Genomic DNA, 27,901 nt, shown 5'->3' on the forward strand with positions numbered 1-27,901 from the left:
AGAAAGGCATTTCTCTTTGCATAGATTCAGACCGCCACTGTTGATAAACTGATCTAATTCTGTATGAAATTTGGGGAGCATACAAGTAATGTGACTTCATTTTATCAAAGGAATGTTTAGACCTCTAGTTGTGAAAGTCAATGAATACACAATTGATGTGGTTATAGCATTCAGGTCTCCTCTGTCGATTTTTTTACCTCTGAGTTTAGCACAAGTGCTCAGTGAATGTTTGTTGAATGAGTGAGTGAATGAAAAGCTCGTCACAGTGTGACTCCTACCTACTTTTTAAAAAATACTTATGGGGCGTCTGAGTGGCTCGGTTGAGCGTCCGACTTCGGCTCAGGCCGTGATCTCACGGCCCGTGAGTTCGAGCCCCGTGTCGGGCTCTGTGCTGACAGCTCGGAGCCTGTTTCAGATTCTGTGTCTCCCTCTCTCTCTGACCCTCCCCCGTTCATACTCTGTCTCTCTGTCTCAAAAATAAATAAACGTTAAAAAAAAATTTTTTAAAATACTTATTTATTTTGAGAGAGAGAGATAGACAGCACTCATACGTGCAAACTGGAGAGGGGCAGAAAGAGAGGGGGAGAGAGAATCCCAAGCAGGTTCCACACTGCGAGCACAGAGCCCATTGTGGGGCTCAAACCCATGAACCGCAAGATCGTGATCTGAGCTGAAATCAAGAGTCGGACACTTAACTGACTAAGCCACCCAGGTACTCCCTACCTACTTTTCCAACCGTATTTCCTACTGTCTTTCTTCCAAAAAAAAATATACAGTAGTTTACACTCTGGCAAAACAGCTGTTCATTCCGTTTCCCAAAAACCTCTCCTGCTTTTCCACTTTGGTACTTGTGTGGCCATACCACTGCCTAGAATGCTCTTCTCTTACATCCCAGACCAGGAAAATGTGACTGTTTTCTCATCTCAAATGCCATGTCCTTCATGAAAATTTTACTGATTATTTCAATAACACATAAGCCTTTTCTCCTTATGGCTCACAAAACTTTACCTCGTGGTCATTTATTATCAACCATCTTATGTTATAATTATTTTTGTGGTTGATTTATTCCCCTTTCTATAAAGTTAGCTTCTCAAAGATAGGCACTGGGTCTTATTAAACGTTACAGTGATTAGCACACGCTTGATACTCAATAGCTACTAGTTGCTGAAATAATTTTAGTAATTAATTTTGCTATTACTGTACTACAACTCCAGCAAATTTTATCATTTTTCTAAATAAAACAAAAATGTTCTCATATATTAACACTATTGGAGCTCCAGAATTAGATCAGAACTGTATCTTTGTCAACATTTTCTTTCTAGTTAATTCTGCAGGTTGGATATTGAAGCATTCATTAAGACTCTCGCTTTGTGTTTTAATTTTTTTAATGTTTATTTTTAAGAGAGAGAGAGAGAGCACTCGTGCAAGTGGGGGAGGGGCAGAGAGCTAGGGAGACAGAATCTGAAGCAGGCTGCAGTCTCTGAGCTGTCAGCACAGAGCCTGATGCGGAGCTCAAACTCACAAACCGTGAGATCACGACCTGAGCTGAAGTTGGATGCTTAACCCACGGAACCACCCAGGCTCATTGTGTTTTAAATGATCATGGACTTACTTGATTCTTTTAGTGACATCATTAGCATTATTAAAAGTCATATCTTGTTCTCCTCAAAGAAGATCTTTTGAGTATTTTTTCCTGAACTATGTATGTATTGTTAAATTCTTAACTCCGGTGATCATTCATTCCTTCGTTCTTGCCTGCATTACTAAAAAGCTGCAGTTCTGTCCGTTCATCAATTTGCATATGAGGCAAAGGGTTTCAGAGAGACTCTTGGGGCTGTGCTTTTTGCATAATGTTAAACATTTCTTTCTACTGATGACCTATTCTTGACACATAATGATAAAAACAAAGATTCTCTTCCAATTTTTTTTTTAAATTAGCTATCACCACCTGCAAGGCATAAAGAGAAAGGAAATGGAGCATAAATTATCCCAGAATTGAGCCTGGAAGTCATTTGAGAAACTTCCCTCTTGAAAGCAGAAACCCTGCTCTATGTTTTATTTCCTAAAATGTCTAGCTCTCCTGAAGAAGGTAATAACTCATGTGGGAAATTCTAAGGATTTAAGACAAAAGATACAAAGAGGTGGATAAGATTGTCCTTTACAGAATTTGGGACAGTCTTAATTGTGACCAGTGCCTGGGTAGCAGTCCTGGAATACAACTTTCCAAGTCTCTTAAAAGCATAGTGGCACCTGGGTGGCTCCTGGGTGGCACCTGGATGGCTCAGTCAGTTAAGCGTCCAGCTTTAGCTCAGGTCATGATCTTGCGGTCCGTGAGTTCTAGCCCCGCGTCAGGCTCTGTGCTGACAGCTCAGAGCCTGGAGCCTGCTTCAGATTCTGTGTCTCCCTCTCTTTGCCCTTCTCCCACTCACATTCTGTCTCTCTCTCTCAAAAATAAGTAAACATTAAAAAAAAAAAAAAAGCATTATTCCTAAAATAAGTACTTCTCCAGTCAGACCCTCACTAGTTTTTATTTTACTATTTTATTATTTATTTTTAAGGTTTTTTGTTTTTTTTTTTTTTTAGTTATCTCTACACCCAACATGGTGCCCAGATTTACAACCCCAAGATCAAGAGTTGCATGCTTCACCAACTGATCCAGCTAGGTGCCCCCCCCCCACTTTTTAAAAGTTTGTTTGTTTGTTTGTTTGTTTGTTTGTTTATTTTGAGAGAGAAACAGCAAGTGGGAGAGGGGTAGAGAGAAAGGGAGAGACAGAATCCCAAGCAGGCTCCCTACTGTCAGTGAAGAGCCTGATGCAGGGCTTGAACTCACAAACCGCGAGATCGTGACCTGAGCCGAAACCAAGACTCAGAAGCTTAACTGACTGAGCTACCAGGTGCCCCTAGGTACCCTTTAAAAAAACTTTTTTTTTTAAGTAAGAAGAAGAAACATTTAGATTAAATGTTTTCATCACCCCCTCACATTACCTCTCCAAAGAGGTAATGAGATGAAGTTTTGTTTTTCAACCATGGGAAGTTGAGGAATTTCAGCTAACTAGCCTGCTGGTCTAAGTAAGAGAAGAGAGATGGACAAAATGATTGCTTCCCTGAGAAGCTTGGCTGGGACCAAGTGAAGGTCTTAGCCTGGTGTCTATACAAGACGCCAATACTGGAAATAACATGAGTCTGGGTATATCTGAGCATGTGGACTGAGCTCCCGGATTTAATTACAAACCACCGAGTCGAAGGGAGTTCATCATTGTTTGTATCACACATCTATAACACATGTAGATCTGCTCCCCAGCAAGCCCCAACAACAAAAGCCTATCTGACTAGTCATCCTCCTGCTCTTCTAAATTGAATTTTCCAGATTTAAGTAGCTGAATCTGAAGTAAGCTTCTGAAGGAACCAGTTTATCTGGTATCTGTAGCAGAGGTTGGCAAAATTCCACATTCAGGACCAAGTAGCCTGGAGCCTGTTACGTTTTTTCTTTAACAGCTTTATTGAGATATAATTCATGTGCCATACAGTTCCCCCTTTTAAAGTGTACAATTCATTGGTTTTTAATATATTTTCTGAGTTGTGCTACCATCACCACAATTAATTTTATAACATTTTCATCACACCCCCAACAATCCCATACCCATAAGCAGTCATTTCCCCTGTCTCCCCTAACTGTAATTAATCACTAATCTACTGTTTGTCTTCATATATTTGCCTATTCTGACATTCCATGTAAATGAAATCATACAGTATTTGGTCTTTTATGCCTGGTTTCTTTCCACTTAGCGTGTTTTCAGGATTCATCCATGTTGTAGCACATCAATACTTCATTTCTCTTTATTGCCAAATAATTTACTATATGGATGTTTCCGCATTTTGGTTATGAATAATGCTGCCATGAACATTTGTATACAATATTTTGCACGGATATATATTTTCATTTCTCTTGGGCGTATATATACCTAGAAGTAGAATTGCCGGATCATATGGTGACTCTATCTTTAACCATTTGAGGAACTGCCAGACTGCTTTCCAAGGCGGCTGTGATATTTTACATTTTTACCAGTAGCGTGTGAGGTTTCCAGTTTTGCCAAGAATTGCTATTATGTATCTTTTTTATAATAGCTACCTAGGGGGTGAGAAGTGGCATCTCGTTGTGGTTTTGTTTTGCATTACTCTAATCTGCAGCCAATTTTTATATAGTCTAAAACTAAGAATGGTTTGTACATTTTTTAAATGTTGAGAAAAACACTTCATGATACATGAAAATTTTCTGAAATTTAAATTTCAGTCTCTATAAATAAAGTTTTATTGGAATATAGCCAAACCCATTCATTATGTATTGTCTGTGGCTGCTTTTCTCACTACGCCGAAGTAATTACAACAGAGACCATATGGCCTGCAAAGCCTAAAATATTTACTGTCTGACCATTCACAGAGAAAGTTTCCCAACCCTGGTCTACAATATAGTTGGATTCGACTACAAAGGATCTGGGGTAGGAAGGAGGAAGTATGACTGCCTGGTAAGAATAGATTCCTTCTTTCTTTCCTTCCTTCCTTATTCCTTCCTTCCTCTTTCTTTCTTCCTTTCTTCTTCCTTTCGTAGGCTCCACGCCCAATGTGGGGCTCAAACTCATGACCCTGAGATTAGGAGTCATATGCTCTACCAACTGAGCTAGCCAGGAGCCCAGGATTTTTTTTCCTTAATAAAAATAGAACGTTGGGGCGCCTGGGTGGCGCAGTCGGTTAAGCGTCCGACTTCAGCCAGGTCACGATCTCGCGGTCCGTGAGTTCGAGCCCCGTGTCAGGCTCTGGGCTGATGGCTCAGAGCCTGGAGCCTGTTTCCGATTCTGTGTCTCCCTCTCTCTCTGCCCCTCCCCCGTTCATGCTCTGTCTCTCTCTGTCCCAAAAATAAATAAACGTTGAAAAAAAAAAAATTAAAAAAAAAAAAAATAGAACGCAAGCTGGCAGAATAAGGAAACACATCAGGATATTATGGAACTTAGGTAGACCACCATATTTTTATCTGAATCATTATTATAACATTCTTCCAAATCTGGGCTCTCCCCATCGTACAAATTTCTCCCAGAGTTCTATTCCTAATCTGCCACTCTGATCATATATTGTTCATCAGAAACCTCTAGGGGTTTCCCACATCCACAGACTCTTAGGACCATTTAACCAGGGTCTGGCATGATCTGATAGCATCTTAATGTTCCAACCTTGTCTTCCAGCACTTTGAACCAGACCACCCAGCCTGAATTTCAGGATTCTGTGCTCATTCTTATTTTTCTTCTATGTAGAATGCTTTTTCTCTTCTCCAAATCCCAAACACACTTTATTATTGTTATTGTGAAATGTTTCAAGTATACAGAGAGGTAAAGAGAATGATATAGAAATATCTATGCACTCACCAACCACCAAGCTTTGTCAAGTCTTATCATTTTCCATGTTCTGTGGTGTTAAAATAATATCGTACAGTTAGTTATTTTTAAAGCCTCCTCAAATACAAAATCTTATAAGTAGGCCTTCTTGAGGCCTTCTTCCTGTGATCTCCTGTGATTTCCTGTAACACTTTCTATGTACCTCCGTCATTGACCTGTTCTGCCCTTATAAAATATTTTGAATATTCCTCACTATTATCATTCTCATGGAGGGGTACAAAGATTATTTATTTTAGGTAGTCTAACGAAAAGACATTTAAAAAATTTTTAACTGTGGGTTTCTTTTTTAATGTTTATTTTTGAGAGAGAGAAAGAGACAGAGTGAGAGTGGGGAGGGGCAAAGAGAGAGGGAGACACAGAATCTGAAGCAGGCTCCAGTCTCTGAACTGTCAGCACAGAGCCCGATGCCGGACTTGAACCCACAGACTGACTCTGAGATCATGACCTGAGCCGAAGTCAAGTGCTTAACTAACTGAGCCACCCAGGCACCTTCAAAATTGTGTTTATTTAAAAATGTACACTAGATGGGCACCTGGGTGGCTCATTCAGTTGAGTGTCTGACTCTTGATTTCAGCTCAGGTCATGATCTCACGGTCATGGGATTGAACCCTGTGTGGGGCTCTGTGTTGGGCACGGAGCCTGCTCGGGATTCTCTCCCTTCCTCTCCCTCTGCCCCTCCCCTGCTTGCACTCACTCTCTCTCTCTTAAAAAGTAAAAATGAAAAAAAATTATAAAAAATAATAAAACAAAAATGTACATTACAAATGTATGTACATACTAGTGTTTAAAAATATATATCTAGGGGCGCCTGGGTGGCGCAGTCGGTTAAGCGTCCGACTTCAGCCAGGTCACGATCTCGCGGTCCGTGGGTTCGCGCCCCGCGTCGGGCTCTGGGCTGATGGCTCAGAGCCTGGAGCCTGTTTCCGATTCTGTGTCTCCCTCTCTCTCTGCCCCTCCCCCGTTCATGCTCTGTCTCTCTCTGTCCCAAAAAAAAAAAAAAAAAAAAAAAAAAAAGTTGAAAAAAAAAAATTAAAAAAAAAATATATATCTAGATCACCAACTCTGTGATTTCCCAGATATCCTTTAGGACATGGCTAAAGTAGGTAGAGATAGTAGAAAATTATTGAGTAAATAAAAATATAGATGATATGGCAAAAATTTTGAAGATTGTTTTCAAATAATTTAGCTTAGAAAACTTAGCTTGTTAGAACAGGGACTTAGTTTTGTTTATTTTTGTATGCTCTAAGTACCCAACTAACCCAGAAAAGATGCTTATTGAATTGAATTTATTTCTCTCTGGGGCAAGATCCTTGAAAATCATAGGGAACCTCCTAAACCTTCTGACAGACCACTTAAGACATTTCCTCCACATTGAATGCCCCTGGCACATATGCCAGAGACAGATGGTGCTTTTTTCCCTCTCTCCCCATCCTGTCCATTATGACAAGTTGCCCCAGTTGGGGCTTGATTAAGTATGAAATAATGCCGGTGATAGTCATGTTCTGAAGGCATGAGGACTCCAGCTTGCCAGGATGCTCTCATCGGCGTTGCTTCAACAGAACGATCTCAGCAAATTTCAGTTTGTGGACCATTTTGGTTCTTGGATCTGGTCCACCACACACACACACACACACACACACACACACACTCAGCATACTTTGTTTTAGAGAAGTGTTTCTTGGTCTCCTTAAAATTCACTATTTTGTGGCATTTCTTTCTTCCTTTCTTCCTCCCTCCCTCCCTTCCTCTGTCACTTCCTCCCTCTCTTCCTTCCTCCCTTCCTTCCTTTGTAGGCTTCACGCCCAGCACAGAACCCAGCATGGGATTTGAACTCACGCCCCTGAGATTGAGACCTGAGCTGAAGTCAAGAGTCAGACACTTAACCAACTGAGCCACCCAGGCACTCCTGGCATTTTTTCATTATTGTTAATACTGAACCATCTGAAGTCACGTTGGCAACTGAATTTGGTCTTGAGACTTGGCAGTGAGGAATCATTTTGTATAGCAAACCCAATGCACAATGTTAGCCAAATTATGTCATACGGTTACAAAACTCCTGTCCTATCTTCCAGCTTTTCTGAGTAAATGTGACTCTTTCAGAAGTTTCACTCCTCCTACCCTAAAATGACCTTATATGCTCTCAGATATCAGAGGATCCTAAGTGTGATGAAATCCTTTATTTCCTTTCTTATAGCCTGCTTAAATTTTAAGGTGGTGTTTTGGGAGAGTGGGAAGCAGGGGGAACTCCTGAGACCTCTGAGTCACAAAAGGAGATCAGAACATGTCTAAAGTTTGATTTAACCCTCAAAGCTTCACTCATATTGGGCTAAATAAGCCTCTGGGAGAAGCCTATGAAACTTCTGTATATGGCTTTAACAAGTGTTTTCTTTCCTAATTCCTACTGCTAAGGCACAGGTCTTTGCTGATCTTAAAACTCCATGACAGGACTAGCTTATAAGCAGGTTTTTTAATGTTACACTTTATCATCCAAATGAAGACACTTTTATAAATGAAACAGGGGTACTGGGAAGAAAAAGGCATAAACCACCGAGCCTCTTATCTGTAACAGATCCTTTCAAACTGGGGACTGGTTTTTGGTGTTTTTTTTTTTCTTCCCAGGGGAGGGGACTAGTTTTCAACTTGAAAGTCTATGGGGTTTCTCAGAGAGTTTGAAGTTTTGTTTTCATTTCAGTGACATGGCTGTGTTTGCATTGTTTACGCTAATCCATTGTTTGTCCCGAGTGGGAAAATTTTAATTGTCCCTGGTCAAAAAGAGAACAGAATCAGACTTCACTTCCAGATAGGGAAATGTTCAAGCCAAGCCAAGTCAGGGGACAGCATGGCCTGTAAAAAAAGACATGTAGTAGTTCTGAAAGAGAAAAGTGTGATAGCAGGATACTGAACTCAAGAGCCTGTGTTGTATATTGTACCGTATTCATTTTGCAAGAGGAGATGGAGTTTCGGCAAAATGTCATACGTTACATTAAAAATATTAATTTGTATTTAATTTTATAAACGTTTCAATCCTAAATTTGTGTTGGTTAAGCGTCCAACCTCTGCTCAGGTCATGATCTCGCTGTTCGTGAGTTCGAGCCCCACGTCGGGCTTTTTGCTGACAGCTAAGAGCCTGGAGCCTGCTTCAGATTCTGTGTCTCCCTCTGTCTCTGCCCCTCCCCTGCTTGCGCTCTGTTTCTCTCTCTCAAAAATAAACATTAAAAAATAAATAAATAAATAAATAAATAAATAAATAAATTTGTGTTGACTTAATAAGAGCATAAGGAGCTTTCTTACACCTATATTTATGTAGTACATATTAAAGAAGCATAACAACAAAAAATAATTTAATTTTGAAGGTTCACAGGAATTTTAAAAGTTTAAGAGTCCATTCTCCTGCTTAGAGCAGTTTTAGTATTAGATCTTTTTCTTCCTAACCCAACTATGCCCTCTGGTGGTTAGTTGCTGATAGAAGCAAAATACTCCCTTTATAAAATGTGTCCTTTTCAGATTCATTTGTAGATCAGCTGTGCAGCCGACAAAATAATTTCCCTGTAGAAACGGTGTTGTAAACAATGGCAGTTACTGCCGGATAGCCCACAAAAACCCACAGTGGTTCTAGGTCACTTGATCCTCAACCTCCTTTGACCTCCTCCACTGCCTTCCTCACTGGCCAAACAAACAGATCACCATATCCCCAGTCACTGTCAACACCACTACTACTCTGTCCCCATACCTTTCCGGAGTAGAAAGAGGGAGAAAGTGAGTCAGTGCTTCTGTCAACTCCAAAATCTTATAGAAATAACTTGTGCCCTGAAACCCCTCCCCCTCCTGGGGCCTTCAGAGGAATGGGCCACCTAGAAGGGAACTTAGAGGTCCTCTTTGCTTCTTTCCAAATCTTGGGGTAAATAATCTTGCTTCCTTTTCTTTTGTCCTGCCCAGAGCTCCTCTTAGTTTTTCAGGGTTAGAGTCATCTTCCAAGTAGAAGGCAACAAGGAAGGAAAAGCAGACTAGAAAAAAGTGCAAAGAAAAGAAAATGCTTTGACCCAAGGTTTCCCCAAACCCAGAAGTCTCTGATATCTAACCAGTAAACCTTCAAACACCTCGTCTCCTCCATGCTTGACAACTTTCCCTTACCAGTCCCTTCTGGAAGAGGAAGGGTTGAGGGAACACTCAGTCTCATGGTACCTGGTGTGTATCATACCAGGAGCATTTAAGCAGTCAGCTATTATTCGTACTTTGTGATTCCGAGGGCCTCTCCCTGGTGAGGGATAGGGACGATGTGGACCCTGCTGTGTCTAGGCAGATACAAATCCCATTTTCAAGCAACTAGAAGACGAGCGCCTGGGTGGCCCAGTAGATTAAGTATCCGACTTCAGCTCAGTTCATGATCTCACAGTTTGTGGGTTTGAGCCCCAAGTCGTGCTCTGTGCTGGCAGCTCGGAGCCTTGAGCCTGCTTCAGGTTCTGTGTCTTCTTCTCTCTCTCTCTCTGTCCCTCCCCTGCTCATGCTCTCTTTCTCTCTCTCTCTCTCTCTCTCTCTCTCTCTCTCAAAAATAAATAAACATTAAAAAAATTTTTTTAAAGATAAAGGAACTAGCAGAACTCTTCAGAAGATTATTGAATCCATTTACAGTGACAAAAGGGAAAATTTATATGATTTTAACAAAGTAGGAAAAAATAGCAAAAACATACAGACAAGTGAAACACTTCAGCTAGTTAGAGTACCTGACTGTGGTACATTACTTAATTTGGAATTGCCCTAACATTGACATAATGTGTAAGTTTATTTAAAATAAATGAAAATGTTGATTGTTTTATCTATTGCTATTTAGTAAACCACTCAGTGGGGAGTAGGAGAGACTTAGAAGCTGGCCAGCAGGGAAACTGCTGATGGCTGTGAAAGGTTTTTTATTCATACCAGCAGCATCACACTGTGATATGAATTTCTATCATTCTTCTAGGTAAGGAAAGGAAAAGAAAGCGGGAAACACTGGAAAAATAAACGAGTTCTTTCCTGTGAAGGTGAGCTTGATTATTTTTCTGTTGAATTTTGGTAAAATAGCAAGGATTAGATTAATTAATGATTGATAACAAATGAAGATTAGTGAGAATGGGTAGGGTACTTAATACTACGTAAATATTTGTATTTAAGTTTTTATCTGCATCATGTATCCTATTTGAAAATAAAGTTTCTGTAAAGTACAAAAACAAAAATAAAATACTTTGGGTGTGAAAAAATAAATTAAAAAAAAAACCCAAAGAATCTAAAACTCAGAAGCTTAAAACAACCCTTTATTTAAAAACAAAACAAAGTTGAGCTCATAGAAACAGAGTAGAAAGTGCTTGCCAGGGGCTAGGGAACAGGGGAGAATAGGCAGAGGGAGAGGACTACCTCTCCAAATTTTCAAGGGTACAAACTTTTATTTTATTTATTTTTTGATTTTTTTTAATGTATATTTTTGAGAGAGAGATAGTGTGAGTGGGGGAGGAGCAGAGAGAGAGGGAGACACAGAATCTAAAGCAGGCTCCAGGCTCTGAGCTGTCAGCACAGAGCCCAACTCAGGACTCAAACCCATGAACCCTGAGATCATGACCTGAGCTGAAGTCAGATGCTTAACTGACTGAGCCACTCAGGTGCCCCAAGGGTACAAATTTTTAGTTGTAAGATGAAGAAAGTGTGAGAATCTAATGTATAACATGGTGACTATAGTTGATAATACTGTATTGTATAAATGAAACTTGCTAGGAAAGTAGAATTTAAATATTCTCATTAAAAAAGGTGAATATGGCGGGGGTGGGGGGGCGGCGCCTGGGTGGCTCAGTCGGTTAAGCATCCGACTTCGGCTCGGGTCATGATGTCGCTGTTTGTGGGTTTGAGCCCCATGTTGGGCTCTGTGCTGACAGCTCGGAGCCTGGAGCCTGTTTCAGATTCTGTGTCTCCCTCTCTCTCTGCCCCTCCCCTGCTTGTGCTCTGTCTCTCTTTGTCTCTCAAAAATGAATAAATGTAAAAAAAAAAAAAAAAAAAGGTGAATATGAGGGCGCCTGGGTGGTTCAGTTGGTTAAGCATCCAACTTCGGCTCGGGTCATGATCTCACAGTTCGTGGATTTGAGCCTTGCATCAGGCTCTGTGCTGACAGCCTGGAGCCTTCTGATTCTGTGTCTCCCTCTCTCTGCCCCTCCCTCGCTTGCATGCTGTCTCTCTCTCTCTCTCTCTCTCTCTCTCTCTCTCTCAAAAATAAATAAACATAAAAAAATTTAAAAAACAAAAGGTGAATATGTGAGAAGATGGGTGGGTGGGGAGAAATCCTTTCACAGTGTATAGGCACGTGAAATCATCACATGGTACGCTTGTAAATATCTTACAGTTTTCTCAGTTATACTCTTACTATAAAACTGGGAAAAAATCCAGTCTTTTATTGTATCTCACAATTCTGTAGATTGGCCGGGTGGTTCTCGTACAGGCCTCCCTTGGGGTCTCTCAGGATTTTGATGGGAGGTGAGCACTGGGGCTGGTGCTGTTGCCTCTCTTGGCCTCCTTCGCCCATTTTCTGAGTCCTTTCCTTCACACACTGTGCCGGGCACCATTCCAGTTGCTGGGTTATCATATTGAATAGGACAAATGAAGGCCAGACCCTCAAACAGCTTACATTCTTGAATTCTGACATTGCAAAAATACCCAGGAAACAAATCCATTATGATGTGATGTAGGTGGGTAGGAGGCTACTTTGGAGTGATCAGAGAAGCCCTATTTGAAGTAACACTTGAAGATCTGGGGGACAAGGATTTGCTAGTGCAAGTTTCCAGGGCTTGAAGGGACTTGGGGATTTAAAGCAATGCGCAAAGTCCAGTGTGTTTGGGGAGAAGTAAGTGAGGAGACCAATTGGGTTAGGTCACAGAATTAGTCAGAGGCCAGGTCATGAAGGGCCCTGAAAGCCATTAAGGACTTTGGATTTCATCCTGGGTAATAGGAAGTTTTTAAATCATAAATGTATTAATTCTCTTGTTGAAAAGATCACTCTTGCCTTAGAGAAAGGGGTCAAGGGTGAAAACAAGGAGACTAAATAAATAGGCTGTTGCAGTAGGTGCTGGAGGCTTGGACAGGGTGAAAGCTGTAATTCTGGGAAGTCAGTAGATTCCAAATATATTTTGAAGGCATCTCTAGTAAGCACTGCTGATAGGTTGCATTGGGTGAGTGAAAAGAAAGGAGAAAACACAGAGGTTCTCAGGTTTCTCTTTTGAGCAGTGGGATGAATGAAATACCATTCACTGAGAAGACTGTAGAAGAACATTTTTTATTTGGGGTGATGCAAGAAGCAAATATAAAATTTTATTTGAACATGTTGAAGTATGTTATGCTTCCTCAATAATTTGTAATTGAACTAGATGGTTTGAGGTTTACCAAAACTGCAAAAATAAGCCAGGTTATAACAAAGTGTCCTGCTATCTGGGAAATTAGAATAAATGGTAAATATTTAAAGTATAAGTTCATCAAGCAAGTTAGTATTTCTGTTAGGATAATAGCTACAGTTTGTTAAAGGGTTTTTGTTTGAACCATATGAAATTATGGATATCGACAATTTTGAACTTGAAATGGCAATATCATATGGTTCATCCCAGTACATAGTAGCCACAGAATTATGTCTTTATATATGAATGAATAAATATTCACAAAAACCCTTAAGGTAGGCTTTTTGTTATCTTACAGTTGATAAAATGGAAATTCTGAAAGAGGTTAACTAACCTGCCACAGGGATGGTGACAAGAAAGTAGGCAAGGAGGAATGAAAACAAGGTCTTTCTGATCTAGCATCTGAACTTTAAGCCACAAAGTCATACTACCAAGATCTCTAGCCAAGGAGTCCTGCTGCTTCCAAACGAGAAAAGCTTCAGACCTCATACACAGATATGCAGATACAAGAGTGCTTGGTCTGATTGGATGGAGAATTGCCGACTGTCTCCCTTCTGGAGAAACCCAAGTCCAAGGGGACCTTACAAGCCAGCATTGCATTTTACAAGTAGATACACTGAACAAAAAGAAATCAGATAGTCAATACTATTAAAAGTTTCTCAAAAATTCCCATCAATTTCTTCAAAAATTTCCATATTCCCTTCTATAATCATCACTGAACTTCTCTATGCTACAAAAATATTAACTATAAAACAAGTGAGTCTAACCTCAGAGAAAGAATATATAATGTCACAGGTTGGAGCTTATCACTAGTCAACAAGCTTTGACCACTTTTATCAAATGCCTCAGAGCACATTTATTACTGTACTCTCAAGCATTCTTATACACTATTAGAAGTGATACTGCCCATGAGTGAGATTCAATATGGAAGCATGTAAAATGTGTTATCAATTATAGGGTATTCAAGCTTCTCCCTCTTTACATAGTTTCTAGGTTACCTAGATTTCATTAAAGTGAACACTACGTGTGAATCAATTAGGAACTCTATAAATACAGTATATCAGTTTGATCCGTTAGTGCTTAGTTGTGTAAGACAAAGGCTGACAAAAGTTTCCATAACTAAAAAGCTTTCTGTCTACCCTTGGGAAGAGTATTTCCCACATAGCTCTTATATTAACAGTGTCAATTAGAGCCAACTATTCCTGGTGGTAAGCAATAGAAATAGTCACTTGTCAATTAAATCACACTCCTACTAATGGAAAATTGAATTTTTTATTTAATAAGCTCGTGAATCTGGGGCCCCTGGGTGGCTCAGTCAGTGAAGCGTCTGACTCTCAATCTTGGCTCAGGTCATGATCTCTCAGTTTGTGAGTTGGAGTCCTGCATTGGGCTCTGCACAAGCAAAGCCTGCTTGGGAATCTCTCTCTTCCTCTCTCCCTGTCCCTCCCCCATTTGCACTTCCACGCTCTCTCCCTCTCTCTCTCAAAATAAATAAATAAACATTTAAAAAATAACTAAATTAATCTGTTCTTCAATACTATATTGATCAGGGGGTCTCTGAGTAGAGGAACTAGTATAGTAGCTATTCCCCACATTGGTGCAAAAAAAAAAAAAAATAAAGTCAGTACTTATTTTTTTAAGGGCCAGTACTTATTAGTCTGTAAGTTCTCAGCCAGCTTCAATGTTATTTTAGTAATAATAATGGTAATAATAATAAATACTATGTACCGAATCCTTACTACATGCCACATACCATGATATGTTCATTACAAACATCTTTGCATTAAAATCTCCTAACAATCCAGTGGGATAGGTTGTATTATCTTTGTTTTGACTGAAGCTTAGAGATGTTAAGTAACTTCCCAATGTCCAAAACTGCTGCAGAGCTAAGATTTAAACTCAACCATTTTGGCCTCAAAACCCATGCTCTTCCCCCTATTATATGTGTGTGTGTGCATGTGTAACGGTAGAGCTGATTACTGTGAGTTTACTCTTAGTGCAGGTGATAAATGGCAATGCCTGTGTTATAAAAGTGGTCAAAGAGTCTAGAATTTTGAGCCCAGCCTGAAAACTAGCTTTATGTGCTTGCTTTTTTGGTGATCCTTTGTATTTGTAAAAAGTTATATATGTGATTTTCATATTCAAAATGTTTCTACAATTAGACTTCCTAAAAGTAATTATTTTGTAGTTGAAGTCAATATTTAATTGGTCAAATGTGTCTGATTACTTACAGAGATGGATTATTTAGTGATTTTCTTGGCTTTGGCATTAATGCAAAAAACACAGTAGGAAAGAATTGTGGAAAGATAACCGTTTAAAGTATGTATTAATTTTGGGGTTGCCCTCCCACACTGTGCACACGCATAGACAAATGTCATAAGAAAATCAGAATGACAAATTATTCAACCATTAGCTTTCAAAAATGCCACTGACATAGTCCTACATGGAGAGATTCAGATGCATTCTGACAGAGCTTTGGCTCCCAGAGATTAAGTATACTCTTAGAGAAAAGAGAACAGTGAGTGGGAGAAAGGAGCCCTTCAAGCACCTGTCTAAGACATGCAGGAGAGAATCCCAGGCCCTCTCAGGAGCCAGCACTTAGCCCAGAGCTGGGGCACTGTGTAGAAGCTGAGGCAGAGCTGATCATCCTCTTGTTGTCATTCTGTGGGTTCCACCCTTCACCAGGGGTCAGTCAACCCACTGTCCATCATTAGTCCAGTTTGAAGTATTGCTTGCATTTATCCCAAGAATCTTTTCAGCTTCTTCTGACTGACTGTCTTTTGGGAGCAATCCCTCATCTAAAAGCGCAGGACATTCATAAACACCATTCTGCCCGCCCCCGCCCCCCCCCCCATCTCCACCTCCTAGAAACTAGAAGTCTTGTAGTCTTTGATGGATGATAGTGGAGGAGCCTTGGATGCTTTGTGGGGTGATGCTGGTGACAGCTGAAAGAGAAACGTTCGGTCCAAAGAAAGCAGGATTATTTGGAATCAACGTGAAATCACCCATTGAGCTGGATACAGAGAAATGCACTACCCCATCACAGAGTGTTAAGAAGCATGTTGTCACAGGCAGAGAATGTTTAGAGCTGGATAAGAGCTTGGAGAACATCTTGTCTCACCCTTCCACATAGCAGAGGAAGCCCAGAAAGGAGACCTGCCTTGTTTAAGGTCAAATACCTGGTTAATGGCTCAGCCACAACCAGTAATAAGATGTCTTCAGTGAGTTTAATTCTCTCTCTAATGCACAGCACAGAAAAATCTGGCTTGCGGGCTCTTTTTGGGGGTTTTTCTCAGATCCTCTTTCAAGGCATGATAAGTCAAAATAGAGAACCCACTTCCTAAGTTCTTAGAATTCCAAGTTCAACAGCTCACAGTGACACCAAAGTTGAGTTTTTGTTGGATTAGTTTATTGCCATAAGATAAAGTGAAGACATTTTTTTAAATGGTTGGGAGAGCCATAACTGCTTAAAGACAATTTCTCTTTCACAGAGACTCTATGAGAGTCTCACACTAGCCCATGAGTGCCTGAAACTGAGCACCCGAATGCATTTAATTGTGAAGAAAGCCCAAGCTTCCTTCCCCATGATAAATGAAGAACTGACCTTTCTTCTAGCTGTGCCTGTGTTCTGCTCTTTCTCTGGTGAATACTTACTTCACTGGGATTTTTACAGGTAGACAGGGGTGTCTATCTATTGCTCAGCATTTCTCTCATGACCACCTTGCAATTTCTAGTCCCCACATGGTTTATCTTTGGGTATTTCAGTGGGTTCACACCACTCTCCATTGTCACATCAACAAACTCATCAGGTTGCACTTTCTACATTTACTCTCCACAGGCCTCTGTTTTCTTTATAGTTTTTTATTTTTAGAAACTTCTTTTGAGAGGAACACTCATTTTTTAATATCACTTTACGTATGTCATCGTATTTAAAGTTGATTTTTTTGTGGCAGAAAAACGACTATTTAAAGACTTCTCTTACGGGTATTGATGGAACCTTTAAATAAAATCTGTTTGTAAGACACAGGGATAGCCAGATATTAAATAAGTCAAAATTTTAAGTCTTCTCGTAAATATTAGGTTGACTCCTGATTAACATTTGAGAGTCTTATTAACGTTCCGCACATTGTTTCTGTTCAACCAATTTCAGAACTTCATGAAAAAGTTGAGTGGTAGGTTGGGTAATAGGATACCACAATGGGAGCCTTTTTTCCAAGGCTGGCATGTGAATAAAGTACCTGCAAGTCATGAAAAGAAACAAAATAGCTTTAAAAGCAAGAATTTTCACATTGCTCGCAGCAGTATGCACATACTCACTGGGCATAGGGCTGTTGGGGATGGGGGTCTAAACCTAAGACTCAGCCAGTATCCGCAGTGGTCTGAACTCCCCTGTTTGTGACCTAGAACATCTCTGCTATGGGTGCCTTTCAGCTGACTGAGACACTTCATTCAGCAAAGGAAGTGAATTTCATTTACAATGTATCCATTCTGAAGGCATTACTAGGGAAGCCAGGACTGTCCTCACCACAGTGTGTGCTGAGTGTCTTGTTCTGGTTTCCTCAGACAACACACAGGAAGTTGAAACGAAAGGGTCAAGTTGTGGTGACCTGGAGGCCCCAGTCAGGAGGGAAGAGTAGGATTCATCCCCATGGCCTCTGCGAAAGTTTGGGAAAAGCCAAGGGAAGAAAGAGAAGGAGAAAACCGTTAGCCCTCCCCTGATGGCTTAAAAGATAGGTTCTGGGGGCGCCTGGGTGGCGCAGTCGGTTAAGCGTCCGACTTCAGCCAGGTCACGATCTCGCGGTCCGTGAGTTCGAGCCCCGCGTCAGGCTCTGGGATGACGGCTCAGAGCCTGGAGCCTGTTTCCGATTCTGTGTCTCCCTCTCTCTCTGCCCCTGCCCCGTTCATGCTCTGTCTCTCTCTGTCCCAAAAATAAATAAACGTTGAAAAAAAAAAATTAAAAAAAAAAAAAAAGATAGGTTCTGAACCCTGGGTGCACATTAGAATCATCTGGGGGAGTCTTTGTTGTTTTTTTTGTTGTTGTTGTTTTTCAATGTCAAAACCCAGGATCCACTGCAGACAAAATGAACAGAAGGTCTGCATGTGACACCTGAGTGTCGGTACTTTTTCAGTTACTCTGGTGATTCTAATGCATGCAAATTGAAAATCACTACTTTACAACAAGGGTCACAAACCTAAATGCCCACAGGTAACCGATTAGGAGGAGGGTCGGCTAAGAGTAGAGAGGAGGCAAGTAGCACACTAACGGAGTATGCCAGAGGGCAGCTGCTGCTGAGCTCCGGCCAACTCTTGTCATGCAGGAATGTGACGCCATTTTGGCAGATTTTTAAATGTGCGTAGCTAATCATTTAAAAATTGGGTTGTGTGATACATGCTACAACATGCATGCACCTCGAAAACATTATGCTAAGTGAAAGAAGCCAGACACAAAAGGCCATATATTGTATGATTCTGTTGATATGGAATGTCCTGGATAGACAAATCCACAAAGAGAGAAAGCAGATTAGTGGTCACCAGGGGTGGGGGGAGGGGAGCATGGGTTGTGACTGCTTAAAGGGTACCAAGTTTCTTTGGAGGTAATGAAAATATTCTGCAAGTAGATAGTGGTAATGGTTGCACAACATTGTGAAATGTATTGAAAGCCACTGAATTGCACACTTCAAAATGGTGAATTTCATGCTATACCTTAAAAAATAACTGAGGGGGCACCTGTGTGGCTCAGCAGGTTAAGCTTCTGACTTCGCTCAGCTCATGATCTCATGGTTTGTGAGTTGGAGCCGGGCACCAGGCCCTGCGCTGACAGCGCAGAGCATGGAGCCTGCTTCGGATTCTCTCTCCCTCTCTCTCTGCCCCTCCCCCACTTGTGTTCTGTCTGTCTCTCAAAAATAAGTAAACGTTAAAAAAAACAAAAAACAGAAAAAAATTAAGCTTTGTGGACCAATTCAGACAGGCCAAAGAAAACCGTTTTATAGAAGCCAGAGTGGGACCTATGGTGTAAAACCACACGGAGGAAAACCAGGGTCCACAAATTGGGCTGAAAATTTTTAAAAAGCCAATCTAACATAATGTATGCCTCCACATCCTTTCATGTCTGCAACCAAACTGGTAGCAAAGCTGTGCCTGCTGCACCCTTTTCATCTTAAGTCAGACACAAGCTGGGTTTTTTCCTTGATAGGTGCTAATGCAGAGCTGAGCGGCTGCCAGCCTATAAATAGAAGTAGGAACCCCTGAGGCGCAGAACAAGCTGACTGATGAAACCAGCGCTTTTATTCCTCTCCCTTACTGTTTTGTTACTGAGCAAGAGAGGGGTAAAGGAAACAGACAATAATAACCACACTCATTAACTGTTTCTCCTTTATCAATTGCTTTTTTCCCAATGCACCGTTAAATTCACACTCCCTAATTTATCATCCCCTTCAGTAGGGTTTGTTACTCTTAATTACTCACAGCATGTTAAAATCATTACTACTTCCGTGAGGCGCTCACTGGCTGCAACAAAGACAATGAGGGAGACTCGGCTCTTCAAAGAGACTTTGAGGTTTCCTTAGTCTCTGCTAGCCTGGGAATACACTTCCACTGGCAGTGGTTTAAGAGCTCCCCCAAATCCTACTTTACCACGGATCAAAGTGAAATATTACTAAAAACAAAATTAGAATTGCCCTCATCACTTCCATCTTCTAAATATCGGGCCATGTTGCAGAAAGAAGATGAGATTCAGATTTTCCTTACCTGAATTCTTCTCTGTAGTCATTCCTAATATACTCAGCTAAAGTCTGGCTGTACTGCAGGCAGCTCTTGAGGATGTAAAACTGCTGATACAGCAGAACGGCTTGGCTGGGACTTAGCGGCTGAAATGAAGCTCCAAGCCCCTTTACCACCTGTTTCACAATACTGGCCAGGAACGTGATCTAAACAAGAAAAAAACAGTGACAATGTAGACTGCATGCCACCCATAAGGCACCTGTTTCAGCTGGGGCCTCACCTATACAAGTAGGCTGAAGTCCTCACCGCCCTTACACCAATACTGCACTGTTTCTCACTGAAATGGTACTCAGAGAACGCCAGACCGTAGACCAGTTGGGTTTACCGATCACCCCCTTCAAGCAGGATCAGAATAAATGCTGACCATCAAGGAAATTTGGTTCTAATCTAAAAGGAGAACATTGGAAGCAGGAATGGGGACAGAAGAGGAGCTTGGAAAGGCCTGTGGCTTCCTCCAGGAGAGAAGATAGTCTTTTCTTCTCTTCTGTTGTGAAGAACAAATGGCCCACAGAAATGAATTTCCTGTAACTTTCAAAGAGGGTTCCTCCAAGGCTGTAGTTCTCAAAATTTAGTATGCATAAAAATCACCTAGGCAGCTCACTAGACATGTGGAATCCTAAGGCCCGCCTCAAGGTATTTACCATAAACAATTCCCATGGCTTTGTTCCACAGACAATACGTTGACAAACACCAAGTGAGAAACCCAGGAAAACCAGGCTTGACACAAACAAGTGATGTTGATGTCACTGTTAGCTGGGGTTTTCTTTTTTTTTTCTTTAATTTTTTTTTTAACGTTTACTTTTGAGACAGAGAGAGACAGAACATGAATGGGGGGAGGGTCAGAGAGAGAGGGAGACACAGAATCAGAAGCAGGCTCCAGGTTCTGAGCTGTCAGCACAGAGCCCGACGCGGGGCTCGAACTCACGGACCACAAGATCACGACCTGAGCCGAAGTCAGACGCTTAACTGACTGAGCCACCCAGGCGCCCCTAGCTGGGGTTTTCATTGAGACTATGTCTGCGATCATTTCTGACGGGGCAATGAAAATGGAAATAGTAGCAATAATGTAAACTTCTTGAATTCCTGCTTCTCACACACACACACACAAAAGTCATTTACAACCAACCAAGGAAGCCTGGCTGGCTCAGTTGGTAGAGCATGTGACTCTTGATCTCGGGATCATGAGTTCAAGCCCCATGTTGGGTGTAGAGATTACTTAAACACACACACCCCCCAAAGGGGCACTTGGGTGGCTCAGTTAGTTAAGCTACTATAAGAACAGAAAGGAACACTAGTGTCCTTTCAAGCTCTAATGAGCAGGTCCCTTTGCATGCCCATTAAATTAGTAGCAATAAAGGTATTGCCTTTTCTATTGATGCTGCTCATCATGGGCTCAAACCCATGAACCTTGAGCCAAGCCAAAGTGGGACGCTTGGCTGACTGAGACAGCCAGGCTCTTCTAACTTTATTTTTTTAATTTATTTTGAGAGAGAGAGAGAGAACAAATAGGGGAGGGGCAGAGAGAGAGGGAGACAGCGAACCCCAAGCAGGCTCTGCACTGTCAGCGCAGAGCCTGACACAGGGCTCCATGTCACAACTGTGAAATCATGACCTGACCTGAAATTAAGATTCAGAGGCTTAACTGACTGAGCCCCCCAGGGGCCCCATGCCATCTCTTTACTATGAGAGATTTATTTTTTTTTGTTTTAATCTACTTCTATGATTTTTATTTTTTTTTTCAACGTTTTTTATTTATTTTGGGACAGAGAGAGACAGAGCATGAACGGGGAGGGGCAGAGAGAGAGGGAGACACAGAATCGGAAACAGGCTCCAGGCTCCGAGCCATCAGCCCAGACCCTGACGCGGGGCTCGAACTCACGGACCGCGAGATCGTGACCTGGCTGAAGTCGGACGCTTAACCGACTGCGCCACCCAGGCGCCCCGATTTTTATTTTTTAAACATAATTTATTGCCAGATTGGCTTACCTACAACACCTAGTGCTCATCCCAACAAGTGCCCTTCTCAGTGCCCATCACCCATTTTCCCTCTCACCCACCCTCAGTTTGTTCTCCGTATTTTAGAGTCTCTTGTGGTTTGCCTGCCTCCCTCCCTCTCTGTTTCCCTCTCTGTTTATAACAATTTTTCCCCTTCCCTTCACCCATGGGCTTCTGCTAAGTTTCTGAAGATCCACATATGAGTGAAAACATATGATATCTGTCCTTCTCTAATTGACTTATTTCACTCAGCATAATACCTTCCAGTTCCATCCACGTTGCAGCAAAAGGCATGATTTCATTCTTCCTCATTGCCAAGTAGTATTCCATTGTATATATAAACCACATCTTCTTTATCCATTCATCAGTTGATGGACATTTAGACTCTTTCCATAATTTGGCTATTGTTGACAGTGCTGCTATAAACATTGGGGTACAAGTGCCCCTATGCATCAGTACTCCTGTATCCCTTGGGTAAATTCCTAGCAGTGCTATTGCTGGGTCATAGGGTAGGTCTGTTTTTAACTTTCTGAGGAACCTCCACACTGTTTTCCAGAGCGGCTGCACCAGTGTGCATTCCCACCAACAGTGCAAGAGGGTTCCCGTTTCTCCACATCCTCTCCAGCATCTATAGTCTCCTGATTTGTTCATCTTAGCCACTCCGACTGACGTGAGGTGGTATCTCAGTGTGGTTCTGATTTGTATTATGAGAAATTTAAAGCAAAACATGACATAATCAGATTTTTTAAAATAGATCCCTCCAACCAGTCTGGTGGGAAGGTAGGACAGACTATGTAGATGTGATTGTACTACCAAGGAGAGAGTCAGTGGTACTAGGGACAAGGATGGTGGCTGACAGGACAGAGTGCCCCAGTGATCCCAAGTATTAATTCATACTCGCCAACTCATACTTGCTGTTTAAGACAAATGTTCATTTTTTCACTTACATATACAGCCAATATTTTAATGTGTTCTGTTTTCTACAGGATATATTTTAGGTTTTTCATGAAGTAAAGATCATATTTAAGATACCATTTTAGGGGCAACTAGGTGGTTCAGTTGGTTAGGCGTCCAACTCTTGATCTTGGCTCAGGTCATGATCTCACGGTGGTGGGATTGAGCCCCTGCTTGGGATTTTCTGTCCCCCTCTCACTCTGCCCCTCCCCTGCTCATGCCTGCACGTGTACGCTTTCTCTCAAAATAAATACATATTTTAAAAACTTAAAAACACAAGATATAATTTCAGTCCTGTAAGCACTCAGGCCCCAAATATTAAAAAACGCTTTACCTTAATTAAATAATAAAATCATCAGATTTACATTTTGCTTCTATTTCATAATTGTGACTACTTATAGAGAAAATTTGTGTTTTATTAATTAAGCACTGGAGCACCGGTATAATTAACTGCGAGTGGTGCTTTCGTTTTTGCTTCTCGGTACTTACGAAGGGAGGACGACTTTGTAGGAAGGACATCATCCAGCTAATGGCAAACTCTTCTGGTCCCAATCCAAGACTTCCCTAAAAGACTCACAGAAATAAACAAGTTATGTTCATGAAGTTTGAGTTGTACATGATATTCATTCTCAAATACATCTTATCTTGATTGATGAAATCAGTATTTAGGAAAATAAGCTGATGAATACTTAAGAGCAAAAGTAGTATCATTTAAGTCAGACAATTTTGGAGACCACCTCTAATACAAGCATATTAAAGATATATTGTTAATCATTTGATATATAATCACAGAAATATAATAGTCATATGATATATATAACAATCATACAATATAATATGTATAATAATATATATCATACCTGCTGAAAGACAAGAAATATCTCATATAAAAGTGCCGTAGCTGTATCTGTATATTCCTTGATAAGGTTCTGTAACTAGAATTTTAAATAATAGTCAATGCAATATCACTGGCAGAGCCAGAAAATGGTAATTTCTCCTGGTTACCTTTAGATACTTATAAAAGAATTTTTGATTAACAGAAAGTATAATTAGTGTGGTTATTTTTCCTATTATGCTTGGTTCAGTCATTCTCAAAAAAAAAACGCTCTCATAAAAAGACTACTTGGAGTGCCTGGGTGGCTCAACCTTGATTGAGCCAAGTCTTGATTTTGGCTCAGGTCATGATCCCAGAATTGTGGTTCTGCACTGAGCATGGAGCCTGCTTAAGATTCTCTCTCTCTCTCTCTCTCTCTCTCTCTCTCCCTCCCTCCCTCCCTCCCTCCCTCCCTTCCTCCCCCCCCACCCCACCCCTCTCCCCTACTCATGCTCATTCTCTTTTTCTCTCAGTCTTTCTAAAATTAAAAAGTATATATTTTTTAAAGTTTTTTTTTTTTAAATATAATTTATTGTCAAAAAAGACTACACATTAGAGAATTTCTAAGAAAGTGGGTCAGGGAAAGAAGATACAATGGCCCACAGAATACTAACACCCAAAAAACTGCACACTTGATTTGCAAAATCATTCAGATCAACAACCCTACATCCTTTCGAGTATTGAAAATATGCCCCCTAGAATTAAGGTGGGAGATTCTCTGGGAAATTTAGCCTTATGCGCAACGTGAACTACAACTCCCTCTGTAAAATGGGTATATATAGGGCTTAGAGACTTTTGTTTTTGCTCTCAAGAACTCCAGTTAGTGAGGCTGTCTTTTAGCACTTGGTGCATGAGAACTGTGTGGGCATGCTATAGGCCAACACATTTTCCCTGACAGTATTCTTTGCAAGAACGAGCTCCAGTTTGAAATTTCACACTGTTAGACCTTGGAACCAAAATTTATATGATCTTCACGAATAGCCTGCGTGCAAAAGATCACCAAGTTCAAAATCAGGAAACTCAGACCTATCTATTCTGCCCACTAGATATTTTTATATGGAAATGCCAGGGTGGGAGAGAGGGGAAAGTGGGTGATGGGCATTGGGAGGACACCTGGTTGGGATGAGCACTGGGTGTTGTATGGAAACCAATTTGACAATAAATTATATTTAATATAAAAAAATGCCAATGGCAATCCAGTCAACTAATCCCAAACCAAGCTCATTATTTCCCCCCCTTTAAAAAATTTTTTTAAAATGTTTATTTTTAAGAAAAAGAGAGACAGAGCACGACCAGGGAGGGGCAGAGAGAGAGGGACACACAGAATCCAAAGCAGGCTCCAGGCTCTGAGCTGTCAGCACAGAGCCCAACACGGGGCTCGAACCACAAACCTCAGGCTCATGACCTGAGCCAAAGACAGACAGGTAACTGACTGAACCACCCAGGTGCCCTTCATTATTTCCCCTTTGAACCTATTCTTCTTGCTGTAATTCTTATTTGACACCCTGGCCAGAATCTAAAATTCATCTAATCCTCACAGTTTATTTTCACGTCAACCTATGAGTGCAATTTCCTAAAAATTACTGGAATCTATCCTCTTTACAACTACCATCCCTTTTCTTCATTAATTTATTCAACAAATATGCATCAGACCCTATACTAAGTGTTGGGGATACAATGGGTAGCAACAGGGACATGGGTAATACCTCATGGAAGGTAGTGGAGAACAAACAATAATCTAACAATCAAATAAATAAATAAATGTGTAGTTGCTAACTGAGACAAGGGCTGTGAAAGAAGAGAATAGGAAGTTAGGAGAGCTCTAAAAAGAAGCCTGGTCTCATTTCAGGGGTCAAGGATAGCATCCCTCTGTCCTATTATCGTTCCTCACCTGGACTCCTGCACTAACTTCTTAGCCCTGCCTGAGTCTTGCTTCTATCCCACTCTTTAATCCCTGATCCACTCACTCCACTGTTAAAGATGGTATTATAGACACTCCATTATAGACTTATAATATTCAGACATATGAATATTATATTCATGTTATATTTAATTAACATTTGTCTCTCTAACCAGACTATAAACCAATAAGGGCACATGTTGTATCTGTTTTGCTTCTTGTTTGTACCCCCACAGGCTAGCACACTATTTAGCTCATAACAGATTTTCAACAAATATTTATTGAGTGAATGAATACATGTAAGAGTTTTCTAAAACAAAACTATATGTTTAAGAACTATCAAATCATGTCCCATCCTTTTTTTTTTTAAGTTTATTTGAGAGAGTGGGAGAGAGAACATGAGTGAGGGAGGGACCGAGAGAGAGAGAGAGAGAGAGAGAGAGAATCCCAAACAGGAACCACACTGTCAGTACAGAGCCTGACATGGGGCTCGATCCCACAAACCATGAGATCATGACCAGAGCTGAAATCAAGAGTCAGACACTCAACTGACTGAGTCACCCAGGCACCCCTATGTCCCATCCTTTAAAAAAAATTATGTGTTGTTCTGCTTGAAATAAACTAGTAATAAACTGATTTATTCTCTCAGGATATGTGCTTTCTAGGTAGTTTGATATTTCTAATGTTTTAGTAAAACTTTAGAAAAACAAGTAATTCTCACTGAGTTTGCACTACTTAGATAGCTAAGGAGATGATAAACTAAAGCAAGAGAGTTAACCCTAAAATCTCTTAATGAGAGTGCTTTTTTACCATTAGACCCTACTATGGAATTAACATATACATAAATATTTTGTGTAGAGACAAATAAGCAGGTTTATCTAATACATGCTGAATACTAATTATTTTCCTTAGTATACATACTTAAAACATCTAAAATGGATGTATTAATATTGATAGACTAGCTATCTAAGTTTTGAGGTTAATGGTAAAATATTTACTCTGAATTATATTTATATCCTCTACCATGTCATGGTCTACATTAGAAGACAGAAATCCAGAGCACCCCTATATATTATATTTAGTCTACCCCCAAATTCTTATCTTATCATCTTACCTCAGCATCAAAAGACATCTCAACTAAAGTTGAATCAGCCACCAACTGGATATCAAACACAGGACAAGATTTTGGAATCTGAGGTTCACTAATTAATATTACCAAAAGATTAAATAATGCTCCCCTAAAAAAAATAAAAGGCAATTAATAAATAAAGTTTGAAAAGAAAAATAGTAAAGCCAAGTTTGCAGACACTGAATATAATTACATTTAAAAGTATAAAGCATTAAGGCACCTGGGTGACTTAGTTAAGTGTTTGACTTCGGCTCTGGTCATTATCTCATGGTTTGTGGGTTCAAGCCCCACATCAGACTCTGCGCTGGTGGTGTAGAGTCTGCTAAGGATTCTCTCTCTCTCTCTCTCTCTGCCCCTTCCCCATTTTTGTGCTCTCTCTCTCTCAAAATAAATAAACTTTAAAAAAAAAAACACATGTGATAGCAGCACTCTCAACAATAGCCAAATTATGGAAAGAGCCTAAATGTCCATCAACTGATGAATGGATAAAGAAATTGTGGTATATATACACAATGGAATACTACGTGGCAATGAGAAAGAATGAAATATGGCCTTTTGTAGCAACGTGGATGGAACTGGAGAGTGTAATGCTAAGTGAAATAAGCCATACAGAGAAAGACAGATACCATATGGTTTCACTCTTATGTGGATCCTGAGAAACTTAACAGGAACCCATGGGGGAGGGGAAGGAAAAAAAAAAAAAAAGAGGTTAGAGTGGGAGAGAGCCAAAGCATAAGAGACTCTTAAAAACTGAGAACAAACTGAGGGTTGATGGGGGGTGGGAGGGAGGAGAGGGTGGGTGATGGGTATTGAGGAGGGCACCTTTTGGGATGAGCACTGGGTGTTGTATGGAAACCAATTTGTCAATAAATTTCATATATATATAAAAAAAATAAATAAATAAAAAAAAAACGTGTATGTGACACATGCATATCATTTTTTTAAAAAAGTATAAAACATTGCAGACCATTCTCTGACTGAACTTTTGGAGCCTTGGACATGCAGACAATTAAGTAGTGATAAAAAATTTAATTCAAAATATAATTTCTTTGTCTTTTGGCTCAAAGCAAGTATAGGTCTAGAAGTTCCCAAAGCTTAGGAAGCTTAGTAAGTCTGGACTTAAGGGAAATTTGGGTGAGTTCAGTTGAATCAGTATTTCCCAAAGGGCTTCCCCCTCCCTCCCCCCACCAAAGGACTTTTTATGGCCTATTAATTCCAGGAAATATTATAGTAAAAAAAAATAGATTATTTGTTTGAAAGAGGCATAGTAAATACTTGGTTAAACCAAATTCATTGCATATCTTTACTACTGGACTTCTCAGAGGCTTTAATAGGCTCACATGCATTGTATATCTCTGAGACAAAGAAACCACCATATGAAACACTTCTTAAAATGCATGTTTGAACACAGATTTTTTTGAC

At 40.5% G+C, this 27,901-nt stretch overlaps 1 protein-coding gene and 1 long non-coding RNA gene across 7 annotated transcripts in view; one reads left to right on the forward strand and one right to left on the reverse strand.

Moving 5' to 3' along the window:
• Positions 1-27,901, forward strand: part of LOC115519254 — a 121,471-nt gene that overhangs the window by 15,728 nt on the left and 77,842 nt on the right. For 4 of the 5 annotated variants that reach the window (XR_003970437.1, XR_003970440.1, XR_003970439.1 and 1 more), the window contains exon 2: positions 10,402-10,462. The exons of the other annotated variant lie outside the window; for it this stretch is intronic. This is a non-coding gene — a long non-coding RNA (uncharacterized LOC115519254). The remainder of the gene's footprint in view (positions 1-10,401; positions 10,463-27,901) is intronic. 5 annotated transcript variants of the gene reach the window in all.
• The window catches only part of CB4H12orf56 (chromosome B4 C12orf56 homolog), a 114,716-nt gene that overhangs the window by 12,346 nt on the left and 74,469 nt on the right, over positions 1-27,901 (reverse strand). The window contains exons 9-13 of one of the 2 annotated variants that reach the window (XM_030323115.1): positions 26,465-26,588; positions 23,437-23,511; positions 23,066-23,140; positions 19,595-19,773; positions 15,695-17,085 (exon numbers count right to left, since the gene is read on the reverse strand). In XM_030323115.1, coding sequence (XP_030178975.1) covers positions 16,959-17,085; positions 19,595-19,773; positions 23,066-23,140; positions 23,437-23,511; positions 26,465-26,588 — 580 coding nt within the window. In that variant the 3' untranslated portion in view covers positions 15,695-16,958. Of the gene's footprint in view, positions 1-15,694; positions 17,086-19,594; positions 19,774-23,065; positions 23,141-23,436; positions 23,512-26,464; positions 26,589-27,901 lie in introns of those variants that run through there. The other variant, XM_030323116.1, reaches the window with a different exon arrangement.

The sequence above is a fragment of the Lynx canadensis genome, chromosome B4 (assembly GCF_007474595.2).
Source record: "Lynx canadensis isolate LIC74 chromosome B4, mLynCan4.pri.v2, whole genome shotgun sequence".
NCBI lineage: Eukaryota > Metazoa > Chordata > Mammalia > Carnivora > Felidae > Lynx > Lynx canadensis.